This window comes from Myxocyprinus asiaticus, chromosome 18, assembly GCF_019703515.2.
Source record: "Myxocyprinus asiaticus isolate MX2 ecotype Aquarium Trade chromosome 18, UBuf_Myxa_2, whole genome shotgun sequence".
Classification (NCBI taxonomy): domain Eukaryota; kingdom Metazoa; phylum Chordata; class Actinopteri; order Cypriniformes; family Catostomidae; genus Myxocyprinus; species Myxocyprinus asiaticus.
Genome location: NC_059361.1, coordinates 34,255,127 through 34,276,946, shown reverse-complemented (window position 1 = coordinate 34,276,946; position 21,820 = coordinate 34,255,127). Strand labels below are relative to the sequence as shown.

Here is a 21,820-nt window from a genome sequence, read left to right as displayed (position 1 = left end):
ATCCCCTGCCCAGTTTCATCAACGCTGCAAAGAGTATTAAAGTAGTCCAAACTCAAATGGATTCAGTAAACTTCAGTTTTAAGAATTTAATTGGATAGAACGCAATGAAATCAAGCTGTTACAAAATTGTCTAGAATTGTGTTTAGTTCATTTTAATTAAATAAACTGATCAACCTGATTAAAAAATATATTATCATTATAGAAATACAAATTACTACATGTTTAAAATTATGATATTCTAAACAAAGAGTGAAATAAACATACACCTTTTCAATATTTATTATTTATTATTAATATTTATATAAATTATTTGTATCAGAGCTTTTAAAATTACAACCCACAGTTGAGCAGTCATTTCCACCACACCAAACAATTTGACCCTTTTTCCAAAAAAGAAGTTAACCAAGTCCGCAAAAGTGTCAGTGAAGAGAATGCTTCAGATGAAATATGTTATGTAAGAAAACAAACAAAATTTCAACATCACTTTTTGGCAGAATATTTCTGTTTGGCGTAATTTCCCAATATCTGAAATTTTGCCAAATTACACAAAAAGTTTGTAAAAAAAAAAAAAAAAAAAAAATGTATGTAATTATGTATGTGTATTTTAGCCTTAGCAAAACAAAGGAGTCATTTTATTTAATATATATATATATATTAAAAATTGTAACACTGATTCAGGCTGAGTGGGATCCATGTGCGGGTTATTAACACAACAAGTTCAGAGTACAAACAGGCGTGGGTAAAATAAACAGGGCAACCAACAATATCAGAGACAGGGCAGTAACGAAGTCAAACAGGCAAAGGATCGGGGCAGGCGGCAAAACAGCTGTAGAGACAGTCCAGGCAAACACAGGAATAAGCAGGCAGCAGAGAATCGTACAAGGTAAATCCAAAGCAGTCAAACACGAGTAGATCAACAGAGTAAATAATAACGCTCAGAAATACAGCCGAAGCGAACAAAACATCCCAATGAATGAACGCACACATAGGGCTTAAATAGTCTGAGTGATATGAGGCAGGTGTAGGGTAATCAGTCCAGGCATGTGGGCACTTGGGAAATGTAGTTCAATGTTAATATTCAGGTGAGCGAGACCTCCGGTGGTCGATTGAGGAATCTTCACCGGCGTTTGTGACAAAAATGTCATCTGCTGGAAATGACACTGTGGTGTGAATTTTCATGACTTTCAGTAAAAATGACAAAAATGACATGAATCTACTGTGATGAATGTACATAGACTGTTGGACAGTCAGAAGACAAAATAAATAAATAAATAAATTGGTGAGGGCAAAGTAGATTTGGCTTGAATACTGGTGTGGGGAGGAGGGGAGGAGGGGAGGGGGGGTTGCATCATGAAGCATTTACCCATGTTTCCATTTATCATGGTCTAAAAATACTTGCTTGTTTTGATTATTGGGGGGCTTACCTCCATTCCGCCCCTGGGTGAGAGTGTGAAAAATGTTTTAATGAGACTTTACCTTCTAGAAGTCCACAACACTAAAAGTGCCCGTAGTTGAAAAATGCCCATATATATTATTTTTATTTTTATTTAGGGGTGAAATCTGACTCCAACCCATTCTTGAAGACATTCCATCCTTCTGCCATGATGTGTATAAAGAATGACTAGATCAATAAACATCACAGAGGGTGTAATGCCTTGGTCTTTATTCATTATCCCTTTAACATGCCTTATCACACCTCATGGTTTCCCATGAAGTCCAACAAATAAATCTTTCTTAAATGACTTGGATGGACAGGTTTAAAGAAAGGAACACAGCTCTGGCTTGTTGATAAGAAAACCGGAACAGCGCCAGGTACTCTGACCTTTCCGACAGGTTCGCCGGCATGATTTAACACTGAACTGTAGGAATGTTAATGTTGTCAGAGCAAAGAGGAAAAATGTTTTTGGCTGTGACACAGGTTGACACAACAGCACCACCTCACATAAGCTAAGAGGACGCAGAAGTGGCAGAACCAGTTTTAGTGACACAAGCGTCTTTTTTGTGGTTGGAAGCATGACTTTTACGAAAACATTTCTTTTTATAGAGTAAATTTGCGTGCATTCTAAATTTCAGATGAGGTTAATTTTAGTCAACTTCCTTCATCTGCTGTTCTGACCAGGTAAGTAAACTTACAGTAAATCTTTACTAACTTCTTCTAAGTATACTTTTACATTACATTCACATTCATTCTTTTGACAGACTCTTTGAGCCAAAGTTACTTACAGTGCATTCAAGTTATACATTGTACATAATGTGTACTGGGAATTGAACCCATGACCCATATAGTATAGTATAGTATAGTATAGTATAGTATAGTATAGTGTAGCAAGTAACGTCATAGCTTTTTGTAACACCTTAGTTATTAAATACCACATGATGGAAATTATTTGTAAAAAAGATGGAAAATAATTTGACACAATATGTGATTCAAATGAAGGTTTCAATTTTTAAAAAATATTTTTTTTTTACATAGAAGTTTTTGCTGATAGATATTTACTTAGTGTTCAAGAAAAAACGATGCCTAATGCAGACAAATATATCTCAGCTTTGAAATGACTCACAAAGATGTTGTTGCATTTACATTATGAATGTTTGACTGGCACATACTGTTTGAAACAGAGCTGGCTGTGTGTATTAGGATGCAAAAGCACTTCATGACTGAGGGGGACAGTAAAAGGGATAATGACTTGGGAAAAGGAATGAATGAGACCCCCTGAAGAGTGTGAAGGCTGTAGCATTGAGAGGCAAATTCCCTCACAATCCTGTGACCTGGAATCTGTAACAAAGCATCAAGTTAATGAGAGGATCAAGGAAGAAATTTAGGGACTTTCTAAATAGATCCCATCCATCCCTCTGTCTAACCAGTTTTTTTTTTTTTTTTACAGTTTATAACTATTATCTCTAGCGCTGACACTTACAAACTAAAAATCTGGTCCAATCTGATTCTTCCTTTGATGTTGAGGACTGTAAGCTTGTGTAGCTTGTGTAAAAGCTTAATATGTATGAATTTTGCCAATCTGGTCTCATGACAAGTTGTTATAATAATACGAGATGGCAAAATCGTTGGCTCTTACAAAAAAACATAACATTTTTACTTCCCTAGAGAAAAATAAATGAACCAATAAATGATGTTATTAACATTTTTTCTAGGTTAAACCCCTAAAACAAACCTTAAACCTGACCATTTTAATAGGTAAATAATGTTTGTGTACCATGGAAGAAAGAAAACATTGGGGTTTGGACGGGACAAGGAAGCATATTACAGGTTATTTACATGCATACAGTATATCAGCCATTTGTATTGCTTAAATAAAATGGAATGAGCAACCAAGTTTGTTCACTGATGTTTCCTTTCTTAAAATGAAGTGTTGGATATGAGACTAAATTTGATGCCTTTATTGTATCGATTTGAAATATGGCAATAAAGTTGTACGATATTTTACGATTTTTACCATCTTGAACAAATTATGTTGCGCAATCCATCAATGCCAAATTTACAAGTTCTAGCTTTTATGAATTTGTATGATAAGAGATCATGGTCTTATTTAACTTATTCAAAGTTAGCAGTTGAACAAAACGCATAAATGCTTTGAGAAATAGGCTACATTACTGTTAGTCACAATGAAAATGTAAGACTTTCATTGACCTATAGTTACACACTGATGTCTTGTGCTCGACTTATGATGTTCTCTTTACAAATGATTGCTTCTGACTTTTCCTTCACAATGTATTCAGTGCTATTTGCATAATTCCAATCAAAGTTGCATAATATGTCTCTTCAGCCCCATAACATCCATGTTGCAGTTTTTATGGAGATGTCATGGGCAATGATTTACATGGTAGTTAAAGCAGTACCTGCAAAACCATACAATCAAAAACACTTTAAAAAGAGTTACTTATATACAGTTGGCCTACAGTAAGCAAAGGTCACTCTGTGCAGTGATGCATTAAATATACTATTTGTATATTAAATTACAGTTTTCCAGACCCTTATTAGTCATAGTATATTAAGGTTTCCATGTAACGCAATCCCGGTCATGCTAAATTCCTTGAACTTGAACCCTTAGGTACTTTCAATGTTTTGAGTGAACCTTCGGTGCATTTTCTAAGAAATTAATGACATTTAAAACCCCACATCAGAGTGAGAGCTTTGTTTATTCCATGGTTATCAGCATTCTGCCTGTTCAACCAGTTGAGGCACAGAGGCTGAAAACAAATAATGTTTAAAAGCACCAACCTTTATTGTAATCATATTTTACTCTGAAGTAGAAGGCCATTGTAAACAAAAATGTTTCTAAATGTGTCTTTGTGCAAGATGAATGTGAAGGGGGAGACTTGTTAATGTTTAATGTTTTATTATGTTATTTAGAAGAGTTTCTGTTATGTTAAAGTTTTGGTGGGTTAACATTATGGTGAATAGTGGAGCTTGAGCTTAGGTTGAAGACAGGTAAAATTTAAGAATGTTCTACATTATATTGCTTTACCTGTTGAGGAATTGCTATGCTAATCAAGGCACAGTGTTTCCAATTAGCAAGCATTCAGCATGCTAGCATTCACTGTACTAGATAGTTCTAGATAGTGCTAGCTAGTTAGTTTCCTTCTACTTGAAATATTATGTTGAGCTTACATGGTAATTCTAAGTTCAGACAAAGATTTACATTTTTAAGGTGTACTCAGTAACGTTTGTCTTTGTGTCATCTTGGACATACACTGACTCCTAACAGTTTGGATGCAGCATCATTTAAAATCAATAGTTTTCAGTTTCAGATGTCATTGTAGAAATTTAATATTCACAGTCAGCCATGATTACTTTAATCAATGAGTAAAAGTGTCAAATAACAGGACGGTTACTGAGATTAAGCGAGTAGTATTCGACTGGTCATGTGATTCTAACATGGCAGCCCCCATGTGAGGCCCCTCTCCATGTAGAATAAAACAGCTTTTATAAGGTTACTGATATGACTGGAGTCTTCATCTTAATGTGAGTGCTCATGATTTCCTTTACAATTCATGTCTTTAGGAGTTAAACTTTATAAATGAGGACATAATTACAGAGTGCACCTTTAAATTAGGTGCTATTAAAATGTATAAGTTAGCTTACTCAATATTTCAAGTTAAAAGCAATTAACATGCATGTGTAGAACAAAATCTGAAAGTTCTATTAACTTTATTAGATTTATTAGAGTTTATTAGCTCAAAAATTTTTATGTAACTGACTGCCTCAAATCTTTTGAGTTCTGCTAACTTATTAGGGTTTGCAGTGTAGTTATGAATGCTGTCTATTAGTAAATTAGTAAATACTAAATTCTTGTAATCACATTACAGTTACTGATTCAATTAAGGTAATTATACCTTTAAGTACATTACTTGGCTTACACATACTTCTAGAATAAAATGAATTATGTATACTACATTTAAAATATTAAATCATATGTCCAAATGTACCTTTGTTTGTATTTTTGTGACATCTGAAGGGTTTTCGACAATAAGCGAGGAAATATAGACATTATTTTGAATTTGTTTGAAAACCTAAAATGTTTCTGTGAAAAGTGTTTTAGAAAGTAACTTAAATAGGAAAGAAATTAGAACTGTGATTACTTTTTCAATTAAGTCATCAGTATAGTAATCTGTTGACAATTTTAGATAAATAATTAGTCATTTGTAGTGGATTACTTTTTTGAGTAACTTAACCAACACTACTGTCTACTATGACAATGGTCTTATTACTATAGTAATAGATAGTATTAAGTCAAGTCAAGCCAGATCATTTTTATTTGTATAGCCCTTTTCACAACACACATCGTTTCAAAGCAGCTTTCCAGGAAATCATGCATTAACAAAAGCAAAAATTAAACTGTAATATCTATAATGTCTTACAGTGATCGTTGTGTAGTTTGATTAAATATGATTGTAAAATGTGTATAGAAATTAAATAATTAAATAATAATTGTAATTACTTGTGATTACTAATCATATTATATTGTTCAAGACTATATAAATATAAAAATATATATATATATTATGAATTTTCCAACAATTTGCATGACCATTATCTGATCTGATAAGCATTATATAATGTAACAATGTCAATGTATTTAATGAAGGTGTTACCAAGAAAATATAGCTTTTTATATTTGCCTTCCCTGGGTTGGAGAGTGTGTGTTGTCCCTGGGTCTGTAAAAGGCTGTCTCTATTGTTATGATAGTTATCTGTAGTTACAATATCAAATTATTATAAATTATTGTGGGATCTCTGTCAAATAGTGTAAGAAACTTTCTGAATTTTGCTGTCATTTTATTTTTATTTTTTGAGTGTGTCTGAGTTCATACAAAAGTTATCACGTTTTTAAAGTAAGAACAACAATTGTGCAATGCTAGATCTATGAGACGAGAGAGACAAAGGCAAAAGCATCTTTCCTGTTACTCTTATTGTCGAATTCACATTCAAAAGTTTTGGTGACCGCTTCAGTGTAAATGACATGATTATCATGCTAATGATCTGCCGACTGCCCTCTTTACGTCATATTCAGGGTGTCAGTCAGAGCGCGCGGGCAGCTGCTGTGTGTGAGTCCAGACAGAACGCTTGAAGAGCGCAAAAGGAGATGCTTTACATAAACACAGCAGCGCGAGACATCCAGCTTTAACCTAAACAATCACATGCACAGACCTTTAGGTAGGTTTCTGAGTGGATATCTGACGTTTTTGATTTGATTTCGTTGCGTATCTCTGGTTCATGTAATTGTATGGCATTTAGAATGCTGTAAATGTTTAAAGTTCGTTTTCTCATATATTTTTAAGAGTGCATTTATAGAAGTCTCTATAGGGTTAAATGCATATTATTGTGTTATTATCTGTGGCTAAAGTTTTTTTTGTTTTGTCTTAAGACACATATATGGTCTATTCTATCTATTATACGGATGCATTTCTGATGATTGCTGATTTTAAATGACAAAGAACATATGTTTCATTTAAACAAGTCTTAATTTAAAGAATTTGGTACAGCTTTTAAGACACTCTCTTTACTGGACAATGTTTTTATTTAAATGTTTTATTTAAACATATGCTATCTGCCATTTGCAGTATAGCCAGAGGGTAAAACCGTTTGGCTTGTCTATGCTTGATGACCAGGTGAGCTGTAAATCACTTAAAACAAATGAGTTTTTACCCAGATGTTTTTGAATGTGTTTCTCTGTCATAATATCTTATAGTTTAGATTTGTCATCATGGTTACATGCATTCTCCCTCTGGGATTATTTATGTGAGTGTTGGGCAAACACATTAGTGTGTGGTGCCCATCATAACATGATCTTTAAATCCCATCAGATTCTTTCTTTCCGCTGAGACAAACTCCATTGTGATTCCTAGTGTCCCCTAATGGATATTCTGCTGATTTCTAAATATAATATGAAACATTAAGTTCCTGGGTTATACTTTACATTAATGTTCCCTTTATTAAGGGTTTATAAAGTGGTCGTTAATGACTAATACGTCATTTACAAATGCATTATAAATCACTGATATACGGTTATAATTACATGAATAAAAAGGGTGATTTTCATTTAGTACTTGCCAAATAGTGAGCATTGTATCTTACATGTTATAAATGCTTAATAAGTGTACTAGTCCATACTTATATAAATTATCAAAACATAAAATGCCCTAATTCATGGTTTATGTCACAATCCAGCAAAAAAGGATTATTGTAGTTATATTAAAAGGAGGGATTATGTCATTTTGTTTCAGACCGCTTTGTGTTTATATTAATTACTGTAATATCTTGACTCACATGCATTGTCACTTTCCTTGTCATGTTGATGTTAAAAGAATGGTGCTACTCCAACTTACCTACTCCTAGTTACCTAAAGTCATCTGCAAAAACACTTTTCAGGTCTTAATGCTCATTCACAGCTTATATCATATAATAAAGCCTGATGACCATTAAACCATACTGCAATTTATGTACATATGTTTTTAATGTTGGAAACGCCTTAATAAATTTTACATTTGTGTCCAATTCACATTAAGGTACATTTTCATAGGTTACTTATGTTGAATATGTGTTATTAAGCGTTTATAACATGTGAGGTAAAATGGCTCACTATTTGGTAAGTATTGCATGACAGTTGCCATTTCATGTTGATATAACTGCATATCAATGATTTATAATTCATTTGTAAATGAGTTATTGGTCATTAATGAACCCCTTTATAAAACCTTAGCAAAGGGAACTTTCATGTAAAGCTTTACCAGATGTTGTAACTCTGATCTTTTTTGGTTTAATCCAAATAATAAAAATGTGCCAAAAAGTACCATGATATTACTATGTGTTTTTTTTTTTTTTTTTTGTTACATGGCACCATGCTAATGCCATGTTTTGGACAGTAACTTAGAGTAGCATTTAAATACCATGGTATATGCTAATCATTTAGCTTAATGTGTTATGACCTGGTTCAAAATGCCATAACATAAAGAGGTCGAAAGAGAAAAACGGTTATTTATTTCAACTTAAGAAAAACATACATTTATCAAAGCACCATTGAACCTTGGTACAACCACAGTAGATTTTTTTGAAAAGGGCAGTTACCTTTTGATGGATAAAATCAATTCAAATTGTGAACTTATCAAAGGAAGACCTCAGCAATAATAATATACAATTGTTCAACCGCAATGGCATGCAAATTAAATAGAGTTGACATGAACATAACAGGGAAACTACATTATCAAGTAGTTTATCAGATGGTGGCATTAATTATCTGATGAGTTCAGTCAAATCTTGTCATTTGGAGAAAAGCTGAATTCATTTCTCATATTGCCTTTCCAGATTTCTTTATTTGGTTGTTAGGTGTCAATACAGCAATACTCAAATAGTGAAAATATTCACACGACTTTGCGACATCATTAATCTGTTCACCGTATCCCAGACTGTGTCTAAAGAAACTCTATTATATTGCAGCCAACTGTTGTCCATTTGATGCAGATTCTTCCATTGATGACTAGGCGTGTACTTGTGGGGTGGATCTCTGTAATCAAATCTCTGTATAATATATTTAGACACCGTCTAGGTTTCTGTCCGCCTCTTGGAAAGATCTTGATCCCTGATGGGTAATTCAGATTTCATCATTGCCTCAGGGCGGGGCATACAAATTCTAAAGGAAACACTTCTAACAAGAAATGACCAACCACCTGGTGTCATTTATAAGGCTTGTGTGTTGACTTTGGCTGCAGATGCTCTTTATGTTGGAAGCTTGGATCTTAAAAAGCGTTCTCTGGTCCAGAGTTAGATCTGTGAGAGCAAAACATGGGAAATTTCATGCTCTGCAACTGTCACATTGATTATAATGATAAAGGATCAAAATTAAATATGGGTAAGCTAAAACCTTTTGGCCCAGTTTCAAGTCAAAAGAAGCTTCCTTTTGAAAACTTTTAAATATAATGGACAGTGCCAAACGTGTGTATGTTAGTTATAATTGATCTTTAAAGAGGAGATTAAATGAGAATGGATTTAGTTTAGTTTACAATACCAAAGAACCTTCAACTTGTTTATACTTACGCCCCCATTTGAAGGCACAAACCTGAAAATCACATACTTTTTACTAGTTTTTACAAATCCTGGTCTCTTTCAAAAGTCGAAACAGATACTTTCAGCGCATTGTGATGCATGAAATGTAGAAACTTTACTGAGGCGAGCAGCAAGCCAATCAACCTGGAACATAATGGGCCAGTTTTTAAATCACTGATTAAATCTATTACTAAATGCTCAAAAATGTGTCCTTTTAATCAAAAACTAGATTCAAGGTGTGTCTGGGAAATCAGCCATAAGAAACCTGGGAGGGGAGGTTGAGATCATACAGCGTAGATAATTCTCTGAAATGAAAAAACTGAATTCTCTTGTATCATTGACGTTTCTCAGCTTTTGTCCAATCCATCTCTCAGCAGACAGCGGGATGGCTGGGAAGCCATTCCGTGCCACCTACATCTGGACAAATATCATTAACAACCTTCAAACGCAGGTTGAGGTGAAGAGGAGACGGCACAATCTGAAAACCTATCATGACTGCTTCCTGGGCTCCGAGGCGGTCGACGTGGTTCTGGCTCACATCATTCAGAGCAAGTTCTGTGGAGATGCCGAGGTGCCTCGTTCTAAAGCAGTACGCCTGTGCCAGGCCCTCATAGAGGCCAGGATTTTTGAGGCAGTGGACACCAAAGTGTTTGGGAAAGAAAAGAGGCAAGCAAAGTTTGAGGACAGCAGCTGTAGTCTGTACAGGTTCCTAAACAGGCCGACCACCAGCACATCCAGCTTAGAAACCATTGAGAGTGGATATGATTCATCAAGCACACAGAGGAACAGTTACAGCCCACACTATCAAAGGTACCATCATCTCACAACTAAAGATATTGGCCAAATATGACCGATATGTTTTACCATATATTTGCTCCCAATATTTTCTGCACAACAAAATTAAAATAATGTCTATATTTTCTCCTTGTTCATTGTTGCACATGATTCATACACTTAGCACCACATGTTTCTCCCCTACTATGACTTGTTAAGGCTAATTTATACATACTGCGTGAAAAGGCTTTGCTAAGTTCACCTACAAATGATGAAGAAATATAGTCACATTTTTGTTCTGCTGATGTGTTCGTTTGGTTATATTTCTCCTGTTCGCATTCACCTCTGAAATTCTTGACCTAGGAAAACTCGGCTGGTCGAATGGCATTAATGATTGGTTAAAACAAATCGTGGGTGTGGTTTCGACGTGACGAAGTTGATACATAGGTTACTGTTGTCAAAATGAATAACTTTGAGGCCCATCTCTCGAGACAGCTTATTTGACAGCCTTCTGTGACGTTACCCTCAACAAACAAATTTTAAAATAACGTTGCGCATAGTATAAAAACTGGCTTCGTTCGCCTAGGGTGCTTTAGTTCGTCCTGGAGAAAAAAGTTTGGCTTCTTCCATGGTATAAATCAGGCTTTAGGGGGCGCACACCATTCAAATGTAATAAAAATGCAAATAGACGTATACATACACTCACTGAGCACTTTATTAGGAACATTTTGGTCCCCGACGTGGTCTTCTGCTGTTGTAGTCCATACGCCTTAAAGTGGTTCGACATGTTGTGCATTCTGAGTTGCTATTCTTCTCACCACAGTTACCATGAGTTCCCGTAGCCTTTCTGTCAGTTCGAACCAGCCTGGCCATTCTCCATTGACCTCCCTCATCAAGGCGTTTCCGTCTGCAGAACTGCCGCTCACTAGATGTTTTTGGCACAATTCGGAGTAAATTCCAGAGACTGTTGTGTGTGAAAATCCTAGGAGATCAGCAGTTACAGAAATACTCAAGCCAGCCCGTCTGGCACCAACAATCATGCCACGGTTAAAATCACTGAGATCACACATTTTCCCCATTCTGATAGTTGATGTGAATATTACCTGAAGCTCCTGACCCGTATCTGCATGATTTTATGCACTGCACTGCTGCCACATGATTGGCAAATTAGATAATCACATGAATAAGTAGATGTACAGGTGTTCCTAATAATGTTCGCAGTAAGTGTATGAACATAATTCATGTCTTAATAGTATTTTACATAAATGATATTATTTTAGAAACGTGTAACCCTAGTAATGGACTTAAAAGTAATTCAATTAATTTAAAGTCAGAAACAATAATCTGATTACAAGAATTTACAACATAATGCATTAGTTAGACTACAGTAACAGTAAATTACTTTGTAACCAGATTAAACCCAACACTGTTTTTTATTGCATTTAATCTAATGATTATGTAGTTTCCAATTTGTCAAAAAGAAGTAAAATAAATGAAAGAAAAAAGCACATCAGTAGTACAAAAATAATTGCTATTGGTTAAATAAACAGTATCGGTTGATCTGTACTCACAACATTTTTGCTAGATCTCATGTCCCTCTCTCTGTGTAACAACATCTGCATTCAGGTGGCAGTCGAGTCCCTTTTAAATGTTTTACGTTTGAAACTTGAGGACTTAAGCTCCTGTTCTTAATGTTAATGTGGCCTTAAAAGCTAAAAGAATGTGTTTGAAGCAATTTACTGTATATACATATCTGCAAAATATAGCATATATCTGAAAATATATGTCACAGGTTACAAAATATATGGGAAAAAACTGATGCAGAAAAAAAACATTGTTTTTCACCATTGGAAAGAAGAATCACAAATGAGATCTTATTAATGCCACAATTATTTCTCCTACACAGCAATAAAATTAAATGATGAGGAAATGGAAACTTTTGCTTAAATCACCTGATTCTCAGATTTTTCTCCTAAGAGAAAGACCCTAGTAATTTGTTCACCTGTGTCTCCTCTAGAGTTTCAGATCACCAAAATGTCTCACATTGTGCTCAGATTTGCCAAGAAACCAAAGTCTGCATCAAAAGTCTTCTTGGAATTCTTTTAAGATAAATATCTGAGTTAGCTATTCACATAAATTTTACATCCATATACTCTTATAATATGTCAACAATTGTCTCATTTGTGTCTAGTTTTTCACATCTGAACAAAGGTGATACTAATTTAAACAACTGAGAACTCTAACAAGTCTCTAAGCGTAATGAAAAAGCAGCCTTTGAGCAATAGAAATTTCCTCTGGATCCACTTACAATAGATTGCATTAAGATACAAGCTTTGCAGAATCTCACAAAACTAGTTAATCATTTACTTGATATTGGTTAATGAGAAAGCATACAGTATGGACATGACAGGATGCAGAGCATTTCTCAGATTGTTTTGAGATTTTAAACTTGTAAAAATGGACTGCACAACATGGACAGGATTCATAGACAGGAAACTATTTTAGATGTAATATAATACTAAAATAATAATATTATTCATGTAATAATGCTTTTCTTCCATCTCTATTTTTCAATTTTTTCCTTCAGGACAGAGGGATCTGTGTATTCAAACAACTCACCTGTCAAAACGGATACATCTCTGGAGGATGTTTTGGGCAATCTGAACATGAACACAACTATCACACCACAGATGATGAATCTGGGTTTATCACAGGAGTGTAAGTTTAAGTTGTAATTAAAATTCTGATTTTCCTAATGTTATGCAGCAAATAGACAATTACCATCTCCACAGCATATCTCTATACATTTAAATCCTTGTGCTCACTAAGGCAAGAATCACTGTAACCATGGCTAATACTACTGTAGGTTTAGGGATTTGAACAAACACCAAAGCCTAAATACTGAACAGATATAACAGATGTTGTTGTGGTGAGGTGTGCACTTTTTTTAGGCAATCAGATATGCCTCAATTTAATAATAAATCTATGCAATCAGACTATCTGTGACAATAAAAAACCCAAGCCAAATCTAGGGACCAGAACATAATCGAGACTTGGGGGTGGGCCCTTTTCACTGGGGCCAGTAAGCAACCACCTAGCTACAACCTAATAACCCAGAACACCCTAGCAACCAACCAAAACTCCCTAGCAACTGCACAGCAAAGTACTAACAACCAATCATAACCCCTGGCAAGCACCTAGCATTGCTGGGGCCACTCACATTTTCTGCAAAAGTTAAATATTGAAAGTTTTAGAATGAAATGCCTTAAAGGCAAATTTCACCCAAAAATAAAAATTCTCTCATCATTTACTCACTTTCATGCCATCCCAAATGTTTATGACTTTCTTTCTTCTGCTGAACAAACTTTACATTTTTAGAAGAATATTTCAGCTCTGTAGGTTCATACAATGCAAGTGAATGGTGACCAAATGTTTGAAGCTCCAAAAAGCATATAAAGGCAGCATAAAAGTAATCCATACAACTCCAGTGGTTTAATCCATGTCTTCTGAAGCGATATGATAGGTGTGGGTGAGAAACAGATCAATATTTAAGTCCTTTTTACTATAAATTCTCCTCTTTGCCCTGTAGTTGTCAATATGCACAAAGAATGCGAATCACCAAAAACAAAGTGAAAGTGGAGATTTATTTACATTTATTAATTTAGTAGTCATTTATAGTAAAAAAGGACTTTAATATTGAACTGTTTCTCACCCACACCTATCATAATCGCTTCTGTCGATATGGATTTAACCACTGGAGTCTTATGGATTACTTTTATGCTGCCTTTATGTGATTTTGGAGCTTCGAAGTTTTAGTCAGCATTCACTTGCATTGTATGGACCTACAGAGCTGAAATATTCTTCTAAATATTTAAAAACTTTGTGTTCAGCTGAAGAAAGTCATACACATCTGAGATGGCATGAGGGTGAGAAAAGTATGAGAGAATTTTAATTTTTGGGTGAACTATCCCTTTAACACAGTTGTTTGTTGACATTTAACTGTACCGTGACTGTGTTTTGTATGTGTTGTCTCAGTGATGGATGAGATATGGCGACAGCAGACAGTGCTGAGGCTTCTGCAACTGATTGAACTGCCTCTTCTGGAGAGTCTGTTGGAGGGCAGAGAGAGTCCTCATCCACCCCTCCACAGTATGGACAGCGACCCAGACCTGCTCTATACCAGCAGCTACCTGGACCGCGAGATCCTGAAGGCCTTCAGTGAAGCTCAGTATGTTACAATCATTTCCCCATCTAATGACATAACAAAACTAGATTTTTATATTTTCTGGAAACATGAGTAGTGGTTGCCCATGAGTTGGAATTTCTAAGGTGTTTGGAGTGATTATTAGCACATTGCTATAGAGCTTGTTCACAGCAGCGCCATCTTTGATTATTGACAGGAATGACAATGATGCTGTGAGCGAAAAACGTATAGTCTATAGTGTTTTGGGATAGTTGCGTGGAAAAACCATCTTTCCTAGAACATTCAGTAGACAAAAAACTCCAGACAAGATGAGTTATGGAAAATCAGATGTGATCTAGGAGCTTTTTACAGCTTTATAGCATGCGTGCCATTGAAGAGATGGTAAGTTTATCCCTCACAGCCTCATTGTCATTCCTACTACTGTGTATAAGGTCTATACGGTTTCTAAGGTTATCTGGGTGGTTGCTAGGTAGTTGTGCTGTGCAGTGTGTGTTAACCTCACTCCCCTGGCCTCAAGAGGCACACTAGTGACTGATGCTAGGGGCTGTAGCCTTTAGCCTCCTTGTTAGTGTGCCCGCCTCCCACGACTCCCAGGCTGGTTTGAATCCCACTTGGAGCAGGTCGAGCAGGACCGGTTGCAGTTGCAAGTCAATACATTTAGAACCCACCCCCAAGTCTCTGTGATATTCTAGTCCCTTGATATAGTTTAAAAGACAAAAATCGTAAGTCCAATCAATTAGAAAAGTAATTGCACAGTTCTCCTTAATACGTCGCATGATTCTAAGGAATCATTTATGTCCGTAGCCAAATGGCGTCTGATTTAAACAGATACAGGCATTTAAACCTATACACTATAACTATATGAACTGTAATCTGCAGCATATTGTGTCCAGACAAAGGTCAGCTGGTCATTATGTTTTTTTTTTCGCACTTTCTGGCAAATTAAATATCTCTTTGTAGTGTTTTATCTCCTCGTGTAGGCATTAGTTCTCTCTTTATCTGTCTTCTTGGCGAGATTATTATTTGGATTTGTGTGCTGTATTGGTATAAGTCGCTTTGGTCACTTTGGTCACTTTTGGTCACAACGTTCTGTTATGCCATGGACTACAGGATGGCACTTAGTACATGTGCTTATTAAATTAGAGTTGAAATAAAAATGTGTGCATTTATTGTTTTTATAGTATAGTAACCATTTTATATAAGCATATTGTACCATATTTTATAAAGTGCTATAATGTGAATATATTCACAGCTGAAGGGGAAGCCTGTATTCACAATAAAGCAAAGCCACTCTTACCTAATTGCTTAATAAATCTGATATATTTATCAGTTATTATTTTTTTTCTCTTCTTTATCTCTTTAACAGGGCAGATAACTGGTTGTCAGCAGCTGTAGACTGTCTGGAGTTTCTTCCTGATCAGTTTGTGGTGGACGTAAGCCGAGGTTTGGCCAAGTGTGCGGAGGAAACATCCCAGTACAAGCAGCTCCTCTATGGAGTCCTCATTCAGCACTATGGCCAGTCTGAATACCCACCGCTGCTCAGCAACCACGTCTTTGACATCCACTCAGGTGTCTCCGAGCTGCTTGGTAAGAGTTAGGTTGACTTGATTTCATGTCAATTATTAAATGAAATTAGGCTCATTAGTGGTGCTTGCTAAGGCAAGTATCTAGTAACTGTTTGACATACTTATTAAGTATTAAACTATGGCACATAACTCATCCAGCACCAGACATGAATGATCCCTCAGTTAATGCGACTTGTTGAGGAAAGGTGTGCTAATACTTTTTTAACGAATGGACTAATTTCTGCCTTGCAGATGATTAAACAGTTGAAAAATTCTCTATAATGTACTTGTATGTAAAAAGGGACCATATCTAGTGACCAGAATAACTTACAGACTTAGAGTTGGACTCTTTTGACTTGAGCCAGTAGCCAGAACAACCCAGAACACCTAGCAACAAGGGTGTAGCAACTTGTCACATATTGTCACATATTCTTGTCACATATTGTGGTTTATTTCTTTAGTCCTGAGGTGCTGTATTGTGCATGTTTGCAGTAAATGGGAAGCGGGAGCAGGCGCTGGAGTCTCTTCAGCTTTGTCTGAAGCTCCAGGACTCTCGCAGTAGAGAGGAGCTCCGCAGATTACTGCGCTTCATGGCCCTCGCTGCCAGCCCTCAGGAGGTCAAATTACACAAAGAGGTAAGAAAAATCTAGAGAAGACTAGTTGAGATTATCAGAACTAAATAGACCTTATTCACAGTAGCGACATATTTGATTTTTAATGTGATTGAAAGCGAGGCTGTGAGGGATACACTTATAGTCTCTTCAATGGCATGCACTGTATAAAGTTGTATAAAGCTCCAAGATCACATCTCATTTTCCACAACTCATGTTTTCTGGAGGTTTATGCCAACTGAAATTTCTTGTAAACATGTTTTTTCAATGTTTCATCATTGGAACGATCCTTAACGCCTTAAACAACAGTACAACCCATTGAAGAGACTGTAAGTCTATCCTTCACAGCCTTGTTGTCATTCCCATCAAAAAATCAAAGAAGGCACTACTTTGAATAAGGTCCATAGGGCAGTGGTTCTCAACTGGATTTGCTTCAGGACCCAGATTTTATATTGTACGACTCATTGGCCATTGTTTGAGCCGAACAATGCAAAATTACTATCATGGCATAGTCTGGATAGGAAAATAATTACTCATACATATTTTTTGAGGAACTTTTATTTTGAAACCAGTCACACCATAATACATATTACTCTGTAAGCCTGTTGACGGTAATGGAATTTTGATGAAATACATGCTATTTTCATGGTGTGAAAATGTACAACATGAATCAAATGGTTGCTGATATACATAAATAAATATGACTGAAACAGCAAGCGGCAACAATTAGCTGTATTTAGGAAACACAAATAAAACCTGTCATTCTCCACAAAAAACGTACTCTCCTCTGCCATGTTGAAAGTTTACGACTCCTCCCATTTCGTAAAATCGGACCTCAAAATTATCTCAGAGTTTCCCTGTCGTAATTAAGACTTGAGGGGTCGTTCATGTGGAACATCCAAATAGAAAACTTGTATTTATGATCATTCCGATAGCACTTGAAGGCAGCACAAGGGCATGTCAAGCAATTTGTCCATGTTGGCATTTGCCTGATTTTGCTAGTTTCTACCAAGAGCAGGGAAATTTGCGTCAAAAGAGTTTGACTGTGCGAATGGCCTTTGATGTCAACAACAAAAGATTTGGGAGCATTTTCTCCTACCTTTCAAAGGTTGATGTCCATTTGTGTATACTATCCATGCCTGATTATATGGTTAGTTGCATTTTATTATTTGCATTTAGCATTGTTTTCTCCCTGCTGTCTGTGAACCTTTCAAAACAGACCTGTGACCCATTTTTGGGTTGCGAACTTGCGACCCACCAGTTGAGTAGAAATCTCAGCCCAAAGATTTGTTTCAGAAAAGGGATTATAAACCTGGTAATGGAAGATAGAGTTTGCCAGTGTATGATGATAAATTAAAAGATTGCACTGTGGTGTATTAATGTTTCTGAATGGTGTGGTTAAGCATTGTACTTACCAAAGGTGTTTGGAGAAGTTTTATTCAGTCACATTCCTTGTCATTTTAATAGAAAGGATTTTTGTTACAAAATGTGGGGGACAAGATGATGCAATGAGCCACTTACACTGTCCACATTGTAATTTATGTTAAATTCCAGCATACTAAGTGCTAAATTTGACCAGTGCATGGGATGACAGTGTTTGATACCCGGAGGCGCATTATCACACAGGCTTATACGGGCTGAAGCCCAGGGGCCTACAACTCCCATGGGGCCCAGCCTACAAGGAGCGTGTTTAAACGCTTTCAGCGGGAGACGTGGTTGTTGACATGGTGACAGTCCACAAGCGTTAAAGGCATCCGTGTAGTGTTGCTCAACAACTTGAAGGGGGCCTCAGCGCACCAGCGAGACAATGGGCCCAGAGGTACCTTAAAGCGCCCCTGCATACCACACAAAAGTATCATTGTAAGAAGCCACAGAAACATAAGTGAACAAATCTACAGTATGTATTAAAGAATTAAATCAGAGAATTAAACGAAGACTCTGCTTTACAACTACATGAATTCCATCTCCATATCAATACAGACAACAGACAAGCTGTTTTTTTGTTTGTTTGTTTGTTTTGTTCTGTAGATAGAGAACAGAATGGCAGTAAAGAGGGCGTTTTCCAATGCCATTGTGTATGGGACAAAACTAGCAAAGGGGAAGGTTGATCTTCTGGTTCTTTTCATGATGGATAACCACCACGACCTCTTTAAGGTGAGCCAAACCACACAATGCCCCTGCAGAGCACTACAGTACGCTGTGAGGGCTACTTCAGGCCTGTTTTTAAAAACACAATTCTGCTGTTTATACCAATGGTCAGCAGATCCCAATGGATCTCAACAGATGCCAACTGATCTATTTGCACAGTGGATTTAACGTTTTTGATTTCCCGATATTTGCCATAAGCTAAATACAATTATAAATATATATAACTGCAAGTGACAATCATCAGGGAAAAGTGGAGAAAATTACCAAAATTGCAAAAATTTGAAAGACCAGATCCTGTTGATGCTGTGGAGACAGTTGTATTGGTAAAAATATTAAAGCATAATGCAGAATTTTAGTGATTTTCCTTAGTTATAGCGCCAACTAGCATTGGAAATGGTAAAAATTTGGCATGTTTTCTCAAAATGGACTATTGTTCTTGTGTACCAAATTTTGTGAAGTTTGGACATTGGACAAGATACAGGCCAATTAGTCATTTTGGGCCACACCCAAAAATGTATTAGCTTATATCTACTGAACCACTTGATGAATCAAAATTCTTTAGATCATTTTTTTGTCAGAAGCATATATAGATGATTCATACATTACCAAATGTCATGCTAAACTGACAAATTCAGTTTTTCATTCATATTTGACATATTTGATGTCTCTAGGATTGATGTTACACTGCCTAGACACTTTGAGGGCAGAAAAATAATAATATTAAGAAGAAAATCTGTACAAATACAATATACATACAGTAAATGTACTGTACATAAGGCATAATGTACATTCAGCCAGTTACTATCTCAAAATAAATCCCGACAGGGTAATCAGGACCCCGAATCAAAGTGGATTACATGGCTACTTACGGAATAAAGACATAAATGCTATGAAATATTGATTTGAATTTATATTTATTTTATTAGCTTATACATTATGTAGCTTATCTTAAAATTTCCACTAACGAACTAGCACAGCTATGTATAAACATCAGTTGACATGGACAACAGTCAATTATATAGTCTGCCAGCTGTCATTATATAGTAAATGCTTGACTGCAGAGTGTCACAATTGACCAATTATAATCAAGTATTCCAGAGAGCTGTGTCATAAAACGACATATACAGTATTACAATCTTAGTTGTCTTCACATGTTTTAAGATTTTGATAGTAGTCAGCTTTGTCATTAATTGAGTTCATTGTTGTCTTATAAGCTGATGTTTATGTGCCAGAAATAAACTTCACTTATTCTTGCACTTATGAAATGACAACACAACCCTTCAAAATGTGGATTATTTAGAATAATTTGATCATCTTTTTCCCTAGATTCCTGTCACATTGCACAACCTTGTAAGTGACAAACTGGCCAGCATCATTAAGGGAACAGATCCAGATCTCTTTACGGGTAAGAACACAGTAGAACATGTTGTTTTACCTTTCCATGATTGCCATTATACCATTATATTTTTAGTACCAAATTTACCCAGTATTCTGTAATCAAAGTCCTTACGATAATCAGATTTTTTTCATAGCTTATGTTTATAAATCATTTTTGTGAACAAAACAGTTAATCCTTTGTCTTCACACACATTTCTTATTTACGAAGAGGATTAAGTGAACTCTTCCCTCTTTCAGGTACAATGTATTGTCGCCAGCTTACTGGAAAAGATTACATGGAAACAGTTCAGAAAACTACCAAAGAGGAGCTTTGGAGTTTGCTTAAAACTATTCATGAGAACTCAAAACTTTCTTTGAAAGAGAAGCGACGATTATTAGGACAATTCTACAAAGGCCATCCTGAAATATTTGTGCAATATTTTGGCAACAGAATATCCAGTGGTTGCATTTAAAAGGATCTTCAGTTATACCAAAGAACTACTCTATAAATGTAAAGAATATCTTGTATGTTGTAAATATGTATATGTTGTAGAAAAACCCAGAACACTAGTTTAGTTTACGTATTTGCATGTGAGCTCATGTGCTGACATAAAGGTCAAAGCTTGATGAGATTGAATAAACAGCTTCTTGTGTGTCTGTACTGATGCTAGAATTATATGTTTCAGTGAAGATTTGTTGAAAACCCAACACATTTTCTTTAGTTTTTGTCTGCAAATACTAAAGATAAAACTGGCTGCTCTCAAAATAAAGTTGCGTACAAATCAGTACCCCACTTTGTTTTCTAATTGGACCCATAGAACCAATGGAATGTTTATACATCTAGCTTTGGAAAGGGAAGGTCAAACGTCCTACAGATCCTGTTCAAGATGAATGTATTCTTTGTTGTTATGTAACAGGGATGGTGTTAGGAATGACTGCTCAAAAAAAAATAAAAAAAATAAATGGCAATAAATGGAACAATGCAACTGTACAAATCAACAATAGCTGGACAACAAGAGAAGGGTTTAAAAATCGTGATGTTTTCAACATGCTTCCCAAACTCAGAGTCAGTGCAGTGTAAATGTGATTGTTTCTGAATGACTGTTGTCAGTGATGTCATTGGTTTAGTCAAGTTCTGTCTCAAGACAGTATTATGATAATTGCACTGCACCCCTTTGAAGCTGAGGCTTTTAAAGACCCAATGAACTGGCCTGATGAAAACAGTTTTCTGTCCTGTGTTGACATATTTCCTATTGAGACAGGAAGTTTGGGTGGGACATCGAAGGGATCATCCCTTTAAGCCAACAGGCTTTAGCTACATCACATCACATGAACCGATTGGCTACTAGTCAGTTGCAATGGGGAGGGACATTCTCATTCTAGAGAGCATTTGACTGGACAATAATTTGTGTAGTAATAAGATGAGTCTTCAATATTTTTGTTCCATTTCCTGGAAAAGGAAACTGTCAATTTTAAATGCATGTATCTGCTAAAGCTTTATTTTGTAAACTTTTTAGGAGTATGCTAGCATATAGGTGGACTCAAAGCAAATAGACATGGACTAAAAGCCACCAAACTCTAAT

The 21,820-nt window shown here is 35.9% G+C and overlaps 1 protein-coding gene across 8 annotated transcripts; it reads left to right on the top strand.

The window, feature by feature from the left end:
- The first annotated feature begins 812 nt into the window (after positions 1 to 812).
- LOC127455756 (DEP domain-containing protein 7) lies at positions 813 to 21,198 on the top strand. 8 transcript variants are annotated; one of them, XM_051723869.1, is made up of 11 exons: positions 1,944 to 2,119; positions 6,530 to 6,672; positions 7,080 to 7,127; positions 9,936 to 10,368; positions 12,920 to 13,050; positions 14,368 to 14,560; positions 15,903 to 16,123; positions 16,594 to 16,736; positions 18,741 to 18,866; positions 20,187 to 20,265; positions 20,496 to 21,198. In XM_051723869.1, exons 4-11 carry the CDS (start codon positions 9,944 to 9,946, stop codon positions 20,708 to 20,710), a joined length of 1,533 nt encoding a protein of 510 aa, XP_051579829.1. In that variant the 5' UTR covers positions 1,944 to 2,119; positions 6,530 to 6,672; positions 7,080 to 7,127; positions 9,936 to 9,943; the 3' UTR covers positions 20,711 to 21,198. The 8 variants fall into 8 exon arrangements, with proteins under 8 accessions (XP_051579832.1, XP_051579830.1, XP_051579829.1 ...); XM_051723867.1 differs by having other exon boundaries at positions 9,933 to 10,368; XM_051723865.1 differs by lacking the exon at positions 7,080 to 7,127.
- Positions 21,199 to 21,820: the final 622 nt, after the last annotated feature.

Bases quoted from the DNA above. Each gene is read 5' to 3' on its own strand.
- LOC127455756 (XM_051723864.1), top strand. From the start codon at position 3,214: ATGGAAGAAAGAAAACATTGGGGTTTGGACGGGACAAGGAAGCATATT. The intron at 3,266-9,932 runs GTTATTTACATG...TCCATCTCTCAG, and splicing joins GACAAGGAAGCATATTACAG to CAGACAGCGGGATGGCTGGG. The intron at 13,051-14,367 runs GTAAGTTTAAGT...GTGTTGTCTCAG, and splicing joins TCTGGGTTTATCACAGGAGT to TGATGGATGAGATATGGCGA.